The following is a 10,086-nucleotide window of genomic DNA, read 5'->3' as shown; positions in this document are numbered from 1 at the left end:
TATGGTGGAAAATTGTGAAATACATAAATTAGTAGCCCATGCTTAGGAATTTGTTCCCTTCACATCATACAGCCCGTGTGATGTTTAATCATTACATTGTGAGCATGCCAAAACCATGGCAAGTGAAGATTCTGAGGTGGAATAAACCATTTTTATATGCTTCCGCATTTTTATAAGTGAGCTTGTCCTTCAGCTTTTCAAAATAAGAGCCACAAAGACATTTTGACTGAGTTTCATTGGCATATAATATTACCCATTATCTTATATTAAAAAAATGTTTGGAAGATATGATTTTCAAGGTCTTCTTATGAAAAGAGGGGTTCAAATTTATTTAAATGAGTAAAAATATAGAATAAGGGTATAAACAATCCTATTAAAGTCTTCTTCTATATGAGTTTTGGATTCGATGGTTAATTTTTTTCTTTTAATGGTTCCCATCAATTTCCATGATCCATCAAGCGTAGTGCAACAGAAAAGAGAGTTGTGAGAGTGTTAGTAGAAATGATTAATAAATTGTTTATTTCTTTTAACTGGTAGTGTTTGGCCGTATTGATTATCTCATAAATGGCTATTGTATTGCTGAGACTTTGCTGTTTTTCTTATTGTTTGTAAAGAGTTTCAGAGTTCATTCACAATCTGTTTTATCTTTTTCAATCAAAAGCAAATTGTTAAGGCAATGTTCAAATTCAACAGAGCTCGACATATTATTTAGGATTTACATAAGCATTTAATTAAAACATCATTCTAGAATTTATATACTGCGAAAAATAAATCTAACTGAAAGTGCCCATAGAAGCATTGGATCAACAGCTCTTAGTTTTCGCATCCAAATTACACTCAAATCTTTAAATTATAATGGACACTAGAAGTCCCATTTTACAGAAGAAGATTTACAATTTGTGAGGGAGAAAAAATTAATGAATCAAAATGTTTTTTTTCCTCTTTTTCAAAACAAGTACAAGTTGGAAACATTGCAGACTATGAGATCAGAGTTGGCCATCCTCGGCCCTTAATCTCCTCAAGGGTAACTGAGTGTTTACTGTTGGAAGCATTTGTCATTGCACTAAAAGCTCAAACTCTTAATACCTGCAACAAATGTCAGATTTACTCCAATCCAAGACACGGATCTCAAAGGAGGTACCGGCCATCAAGTCAACAATCTCAACATTTACTTTTATAACCACATACAAAAAGTATGTGATTCAGATTGATAGTTGCTGCATTGCCCTGCTGCCTGTCTAGCTCAAACCAAAGCTAAAACTTCTAAGCACGGTTCTAAGAAATGTGATACTTGGCATCTGAAACATCTAAACATACACCCTTGAACTCTTCACCTCCTCTTAAATCTGGTTCATGAGTTGATCATTGCCCATAGATGCTCTTTAACTGTCTATCAAGTCCAAGACATCCATATCAAGATCCTTATATCAATTCCATGTGATAGCCTGCAAAAACACCAAGCAAGCAAAATAAGAATAGGTGTCCAACAAAACATATGTAATCTTGTATTTCACTGTTGTACTTTAGAAGAGCGCACAATTTGTGAATACTAATCCTCACCGCGGTTGTCATCCAAGTTAAATTTCAGCAATACCATTTAATTTCTGTGTCAATCTTGTAGATATGGTTATGTATTTAATGTTTTCATGTGATACTATTAAGTTATTCTTGTGATAAGAGTTTAAAGGTTGAAAAGTTGTTTAACCAATTGATTACTGATTCACTGGCTCTCAGTAATCCATGGAGATACAGTACTATCTTATCTTCATGCAAAGTCAAAAAAAAATTACATTAAGTATAAAAGGAGATTGATGTTTATTTGATTTTCAGGACCTTATATTTTGCAATTGTTCATAGAGCACCAATAACAGTTGTTTCTCAAACAATTCTATTGAAGGGAACTCGTGTATAAAACATTCCCAAAAACCTGATTTCATTCATAAAAGCATTTAAACCTTAAAGTAAAAGTTTGCCAGACCAAAATGAGAGGTCAGATTGCATACCCTGGATAGATGTTTAGTTCTACACATTTGCTTCATTTTGGAACAGTGAAGCACAATATTGTATCTGACTTTACAAAATTTACATCCCACATTCTCTGTATGAAGTGGCCATTATTAAAACCAAATGGAACTATCCTCTTCCTTTCCATTAAAAATCACTTGCATGTGATATCTGTTGAATACATTGAAACCAAAGGATCAGACCACACTGTTAATAAATGAATAGCATAGTAGTTTTGAGATTCTTATCATAATTATTGCTCAGTTGGTTCTAAAGTAGGCAACATGTTTAACAAATTCTATGTATTCAGTATGATGCTAGTAACTCCTGAGGAACAAATACTCACATCAAAGACTTGAAAACTTTAATGACAACTGTTAGTTCGAGTCAGAAGCTTTTCCACTTGGATTCTTGTTCCTGTGCTCATCAAAGCTTGTTTCAATTTGCTTCTATTGAGTGTTTCCACCTCTGCCATGAAAACTGAATAAACGGGTCGATGATCAGAGAACTTTGATTCCCCTCGAACATAAGACAGCTGATTTATGCCTTTACCATACCATAGAATACGATCACACCTACAGAGAAAGCAATGGTTGAAGGGCAGTTAATTACTCATTTGAACTGAATATATGAACAACAATAAATTTTTATACTTAAGTGTAATGTCCCAACTAAAAGATCACTGTCACCCCAAGAAAACAAGATTACTGTCAAGCAACCATAATGTTTCACCATTTGAAAGGACTCTCAATATTTGAAATTTGATAACTTTACACATTTGATTAAAACTCATTGAACTTTGTAGTATTTTCGAAGAAGCATTTAAACAGCCCAGGGAGATAATTTTCCTGATACATAATTCTCCTTGAACTTCATAGAAACTAAAATCTAAATGCTCCTTGAAAATAACTTCCACTATGCCATTTTAGATTCAATTGCTTCTATTCTTCACAATCCATGGAGATAAAGGGTTGCTTGAGCTAATTTGTAAAATCTCATATGTAACACAGAACCAGGGTATGGCAGGGAAAATATTTATGGGTTTCAATAATTTGCTGAAGAATTTTTTTCATAGATTTAAGAGTTTTTCTCCTATCCTCCTGCTCTGGGTGATTAAATCAAGAGAATGAGTTCCTAGAGATAACTTCAAGACCAAACGTGTAAATATTCTCTTCAAATGAAAAACAGCAAACGAGAAAACAGGCAAGGTAACTATGGAGAATTCCCCCTCTCCTTCAAAGCTGAGTACTTAGGATTGTAGAAATCACAATCCAATTCATTAGTATTCATGAGCCTGACTGAATCTTAACCCCTGAGATTATCAAGCTCACTAATTTTGTCTAGTTTACCCACTTTTATAGAATTTCTCCCAATTGTGTTATAGAAAAAATCCATTAAGTGAATTATTTTGCGCCTACCAAGCTGGTGTGCGTCTCTTTGATCTTGATCTAAAATTATCTCCTGAGTAGTGGTCCGAGTTTCTGCAATACTTATAAGTTGGAGGGAAATATATTTTCCCTTCATTCCAGCCTGTGAATATACGCCCTGCTTTCTTCTCACTGCAAAGCTGCCATGGATAATATCGGATTTGATTCAGTTCACAGATTTCATTACTATGTTACAATTTTTTTCTTTTCTTTTGAAGTTTCATTTAAACCCTAATAGAAATCAGCCACTTCAAGATAATAAATAACTTGAAGATTCTATACATACTTGATCTTTCTCCAACAGAGACTCCCAATCACTTATTTCCAGTAGTCTTTTAGTTTCAGCATAGCAAAGTGAAAGGCGATAATTTAAATCCCCAAGCCAAATTACTCGACTGTAAAACAGAACCATACAGTCAAAATTAGTTATAATCAGCATGTCATACAAATCAATTATCTTTATGTTCCTGTGGATACTGATCCATTAAAACAAGTTAACACACAAAATCAAATTTCCACCAAAGCCTATCAATGCAAAAGAGTATTAGGATAATGAATTGAAACATACTCATGCTCCAAAATGCTTTCAGGCGATTTCTGTAGCAAAGATTCACGGGCTTGTGGAAATCGTGTCTTCTTTATGATCTCTATGACATCGGAATTCCTCCTCATCTCATCACCTCTCTTCTGTCCTGATGTCAAATGAGTACAGATAAAGCAAAAGCTTGTCTGATGATATAACATGCTGATGGAAACAGAACCCTGTAAACATTTAAGAATACCCATTAATGAGTGGCCAACCAGTGTTCTTAATTATGTTCAAAGTAAGCTCAGTGATCTATTTTTTATTGCTTTGCCTTTCAGGGATTTATGGCATGTCATTCAAGTAAATAACAGACATTCCTTGGGTTTCTGGTCGGAAATCGCAGATCTGTTTATAAAATAATGGATCTTAACAATATGGGGCATCATAAAAAGAAAGTAAAACAAACAAATTATATACAAACAACAGCTGAACCAGAGATTATTCTCTTCTTACCTTGTTGCCAAGGTAGCCCATTAGCCCTCGACCAACACAAGAGACTTTTAAGTCTCTCACGTGCTGTCTCAGATCACTGCGTACCCAAACACAGAGAAATATGCCAACCATTTGCTTGCTAGCTGCCAAACAATAATTTGGCTGACATGAACTCAATCTGTAGCTCATTTCACCTGAATTGCATCGATTTGATAGAGGGCTACAAGACATTGGAGAATGAAAAACACTGCGGGGTGAATCTGATCCACTCAAACCACTTTCATCCTCTGATGAAATTGATCTAGAAGAACTACTTGAATCTGCCCAGACAATTAGTCTTCCCAATGAGAGATGTTCCGCCAGAGTGATCCTTCGCTTCAGTTTTAATGGCGAACTTTTTGCCTCACCAATCCTTTTGGAAAGTACATTTGAGGCGTCAGATGATTTTTTCTGTAAGGTATGCAGTTTAGAACCTTCCAAATTAGAATCAATACCGTTAACAACTTCTGATGCTTCTCTAGTTGAATCATGCCAAGTAGAAGGTGATGGACTATGGCAGTGATTTCTGTTGTTGTCAAGTGTTTGGCGAACAAGGGAGAGCCATTTCTCCGCAGGGCCATTGTCCTCTGCGCCTAGGACATTCCCTGCATTTAAAGGCACAATTTCTTGAAACCTGGAGAAATTCAGAAGAAAATTCACATCAGGAAAGATGCAATGAAAATCTTAATCAAAATTGTTAGTATCCTACTTATGTTTCTCAAATCAAGAGAAAGTTCTTTTGACCCCTAAAAACAACTTCTGCGTTTATTTTCTGTTGTTAAACTTGATGTTGTAAAACACACAGAAATTCAGATGTAACTCACAACATGCTTGTAGGTATTGGTATCTTAGCAGAAATTATTAGCACCCACTTTTTATTCTCAAATCCATGCAATCTATATTACCATTCAATTTCCTTACAATGGAAAAACTTAAATTATATGTTTCATCTTTTAGTTCTGGCTAAGGCCATCTGTTCTGTTTTGCTTCCTTAGATGTGGGCATTCTGTTTCTCATTGTAGAAAATCTCATGAACAATACTAAATGCATCATTTTGTCTTGGAGGGTACTCCGTTTTTTATTATAGAAGGTCTCATGAACAATTCCAAAGGTCTCATTTAGTGCTGAAAGTTGGCCCGAGAATTGCAGGTGGTTATTAGGTCATCGGGTTATGCTTTAGCATTGTATCAAACATTTTTAAAAAGTTTTTGTTAGTCATCATATCTATTTTTTGGTATAGTGTTGAGAAATTCTTGATCTCTCTGAATCTGTACCGATATTTGTTGATCTTTGTATTTGGTTTTTCAGTTTCTGAACAATTCGGCTCAATATTTGGTCATTTCTTTCTATTTCTGTTTCGACAGAATCGTTTGGCAGCTTCATCTTTAGTTTATGAACATCAGATTTTAACATTTCTACGCCTTCAGAGACAGAAGCCCCATTAAAAGACCTGCGAAATATCTCCGAACTTGTTTTCATGGATAGACTGAGGAAATTATCTTTACCCAAGAACATATATATCTGCGGGAGGTGATGCATGCAACCAGTCATCCAACTTGAGGCCATTGTAAGGCGCTTTACCCCCTACATTCCATGTTCCTACAAATACCCTGAAAACCAAAAAGCTTCAAGTTACTTTCCAAATCGCCATGCACCAAGAAAAACTATTTGAAACAACAACCCAGATTCAAAAGCTACTTTTTCGAGCCTTTTTTTATTCTGAGAGTGACTACAAAGCTTACAGATTCCTGAACCAATTCTGTGGCCACCATACCTTAGCTTTTGAACATCTGTTACTTGGGCTATGTCTGGTTCAACGCTTACTCGCCTCAAAGATTCAGTTTTGTACAAGAAATTGCCTGCAATGTTTGATAAAACAAATGAGTATTGCTTCTCAAATGAAAAACCAATTTGTCATTTTTTTTTGGTGTGTGTTGCTTAGTACCTACTAAGCCTCTTCTTGAAAGCAAGGAATCCTTATCTGACATGCTCCTTCGTCTTTCAATCAAATGATCTGCACATTTATCTGGGTTATAAATGGAATGCCCAATATATGATGTGGGTAGAAAAAGATTGAATGTCCTCCATGCGAGAAACTGCCATGAGTGTAAACTGAAGCATGTTTTCAATAACAGAAAAGAAGAGGAAACGGAATAAAAATTCAAGATAAGGACTAGCTTCCAAAAATACAAATGGGTTTACCTTCAAAATTCTCATCTGCATGGAACTCATCTGCTTTGGTCTTAATGTTCAACCATTTTTTCGCCACCAACTTTGGCCATGAATTCTGTTTGAACGAGAAATACCAAGTCAGTCCAGTTAGAGTTAATTGCGTCAGAACAGGAATTATTGAAGAGAACAAACGGCATTTTTCATGGTGTTGAAGTAAAATCAGTTAAAACCTTTTTCTTTCTGCTGTTGTAAGCCTTCATTGCAGTAACAATGGAGGAAATCTGGTGTGTTTGAAGAGTTCAGCAATAGCACCGATTCATATACCAATTCATTGTCAAATTTTACTGTTCAAGAAACAATGCGTCAAAATATCAAAATGGGTTTTTTGATTTTTTCCCTTCTACTGAGATTGGAAGGAGACTAGTTCAAAACAGCAACCAAAAGACTTTTAATATGCAGAAGTAGTTTTCAAGTAGATGTCAGACCCCACCATGGAGTTCCCTCCAAGGTGGCAACCATAACAACACTTTACCATGTTTACATTTGACCAAACATAAATGGTTATCTTTGTAATGTACATATAGTTTTGCAATAACACTCACTCGGGTTGTTTTATAATTACATTTTCTAAAGGTGCCATGTGAATTGTATTGTCTATTTACAAAAAATTGTAAACTAGTCACATTTCTAATACCATGTTTATTGGTGCCATGTGAATTGCACTGCCTACTTATATTTAACCGTATATCAGCCACCATTTCTAAGAGTAATGTTTGCCATATCTTTCATGCTTTTATTTTGTTTTTATAATATTCTTCTTTAATGGTGAATTGACTCCTTACCTATTGTTTCCAACAGCTACTTTTAATGCTGCCATGCGAATTGTATTTGCTTTATACAGCACATGATAATGGAATGGTAGGGATCAATTGTGGTGTTGGTTAGCTTTATAGAATCATTTTACAATGTGGTGTGATATTGGTCTATTTTTTATAGTTGAGGATGTTGACAAGTTAAAATTTTCTTTTATCATTATTATGATTTGTCGAACTTATTTCATCATTATCTTTTTTTCACGCATTCAAAGAGATCCAAGAAATAGATACAACCAATAATTGTACCTTAGATCCATCAATAAGTCATGTTTCATTAGTGTGCTAATATAACATTGTATGATTTATTATCTTTTGGAACTAAGTAATGGACATATTTTATAGAGATATAAGTTTGGGTGCTCACCTATTAAGTCCTTTCTTACAACTAAAAGTACTATACCATTCAAAATATTCACATTTAAAAGTACTATCATCATAGTATCTAGAATTATTGAGTCTTCTCCCTAATCACTATTTATAAACATGCCATTTAAACAAAAATGAAATGATGCTTTGTATACTAATGCACATATGTGATATAGATTTAATAAAAAAGATAAGAGTGATATAAATAAATAATCAAATTAGGAATCTAGAGTTGTTTATTGATTATGTGATGTTAATTTGTTTACTTATCTTGACTTGCTATTGATCTTGTGGTAAATAATAAAAATAAAAATTTAAGGCCTAGATTGTGATAAGAAGAGTTTGATAAATTGAAGATTATAGAATTTTAATTGATAAGAAAAAGCTTGTGACATGGATCCTATAACAGGATAGAGTGACATTAGACAATACAATCTATCTAGAGTGACACGGTTTGATGCTAATGTATCATTAATGCATCTATTTTCCATTTTGTCATGTCCTATCTTTGAAAAGGAGTTATTTCCTTGATGCTTCTATCCATCATTTTATCCTAATTTTTTCTTGGTTAGGTTAAGCCCCTAGACTATCAAAATTTTTACAGTTACATCACATAAATAGTTCAATTGCAAGAAGTTTGATTGAGTTAGCGAAAAATGTCTAGATGTATAATCTTAAATTGGAAGCACTTCAATTTAATGATGGTTTAGCACCTATATAATGAGATTTAATGCTAAGATTGCATTTAATTTGTATTCTTCCCTTTCTTTTCATCTCTCTTAATTCTTCCTAGATGGAATTAGGGTAGGACCTGATAGATCATCCTTGGTATTCTTGTTTCATAGCACAAAGCTCCAATCCTCCCTTATGTAACGCTCCACCAGGAAACCCAAAAGAAATTAACCTAAAGTTTCACTAAGTTTGCCAAACAATTTTTTCTTTTGAAAGATAATAAACAACAACATATATGATATAGTGGAAGCAATAATAACAAGAGATAAAATAGCGGAAGCAAAAACTCACATACATATAGGGTAAAAATACCAATCTGTGTCACCTTTTGGGTAAGTGCACAAAGTTGTGGTGCCAAAAGGGGGGTATAAGTGGACACCTTTTTCCTGAAATCAGCAAATTTTGGACTTCAACAAGAATTTGAAGATAGTTACGCTCAAAATTTTAAGATATGACAAAAACAAAAATCATAGTCCTTTGAATCTAGTTTCTAAACTACTAATTTTTTTTCAAAATGGTTTAGTTTTAGGTCCTCAAAAAAGGGGGCCACAGAAAGTGGTACTGTTTATTCCAAAAAAACATAACATAGTACAAAGTGTGGCCCCCCTAAAATTTTAACTTTTTTTTTGAAATTCTTTAATCGCTCTGATCAAAAGTTACCTAACACTATGTAGTTTATCCCAGATTTTTCGGGTAATTTTATAATGTGTATTTTTTTTTAATGAATTTTTTAATTAGACCCATCCCAAAAATGTGAAATATCTGTGTGCTCCCCCTAGAAATGATTGAAAACTAATCTAAAATCAAAACTTCTTTTTTTCAAAGTGTGTAGAATGGAGTCTAGTTTCTAAAAAACTAAGTTGTTACAAAATTCGATGAATGAGCTAAAATCTATAGCCCAATTAGTACATGGTGGTTTTTGACAAAAAATGAACATACATTCAAAAGAAATTATAGATGAAAGACTTAAAATAGTTCAAATTAAAAATAAATTATATGGTTAGATAGTTAACATAGAGACCTATAATGTTATGTAACCTGATCTTATTGATACCCAACCACGAGGAATCTTGAAGGGGAGCACACGAAAAAAATCAATCATTTTTTGTATGTTTGCTGGAAAACATGTCTTAGACTTGTTTATAAACTCCAAACCTTTGGGTTGGATCTCCAAGGCAAAACCAAGCCTTAGGCTTGGTTTTAATGCAAAGCTTTGAATAGCGCGTGCACCCTATAGCGCGCATGCGCTATTAAAATGCTATTGAATTTGAGGTAGTGCGCACGCGCTATAGTGCGCACGCACTATTGAGACCTAAATTGCAAACCAAAACCAAGAGAGAGCTAGGGGGGTGGGGCGAGGGAATGGCTATTTGTGTGTGTGAGAGAGATAGAGAGAAAGTAGGGGATGGGAGAGGGGAGAGAGGAAGTGAGAAAGAGTAGGGGTGGCAGAGAG

At 34.3% G+C, this 10,086-nt stretch overlaps 1 protein-coding gene across 1 annotated transcript; it reads right to left on the bottom strand.

Annotated features, from left to right (window-relative positions):
- Nucleotides 1–817: 817 nt before the first annotated feature.
- On the bottom strand, nucleotides 818–7,247 carry LOC149577741 (type I inositol polyphosphate 5-phosphatase 4-like). Its single transcript, XM_089825412.1, has 12 exons — nucleotides 6,891–7,247; nucleotides 6,691–6,775; nucleotides 6,434–6,502; nucleotides 6,263–6,347; nucleotides 5,994–6,098; nucleotides 4,471–5,122; nucleotides 4,000–4,193; nucleotides 3,718–3,826; nucleotides 3,423–3,571; nucleotides 2,351–2,579; nucleotides 2,004–2,175; nucleotides 818–1,445 (listed from the first exon to the last, which is right to left on the bottom strand). The coding sequence occupies exons 1-10, from the start codon at nucleotides 6,918–6,920 to the stop codon at nucleotides 2,369–2,371; spliced, it is 1,689 nt and encodes a 562-aa protein (XP_089681538.1). The 5' UTR covers nucleotides 6,921–7,247; the 3' UTR covers nucleotides 818–1,445; nucleotides 2,004–2,175; nucleotides 2,351–2,368.
- Between the last annotated feature and the right edge of the window lie 2,839 nt (nucleotides 7,248–10,086).

The sequence above is a fragment of the Cupressus sempervirens genome, chromosome 1 (genome assembly GCF_028749045.1).
Source record: "Cupressus sempervirens isolate cs-2001-9-10 chromosome 1, ASM2874904v1, whole genome shotgun sequence".
Taxonomy (NCBI): domain Eukaryota; kingdom Viridiplantae; phylum Streptophyta; class Pinopsida; order Cupressales; family Cupressaceae; genus Cupressus; species Cupressus sempervirens.
The sequence above is the reverse complement of the archived record's forward strand: the minus strand, read 5'-3'. Positions and strand labels throughout refer to the sequence as shown.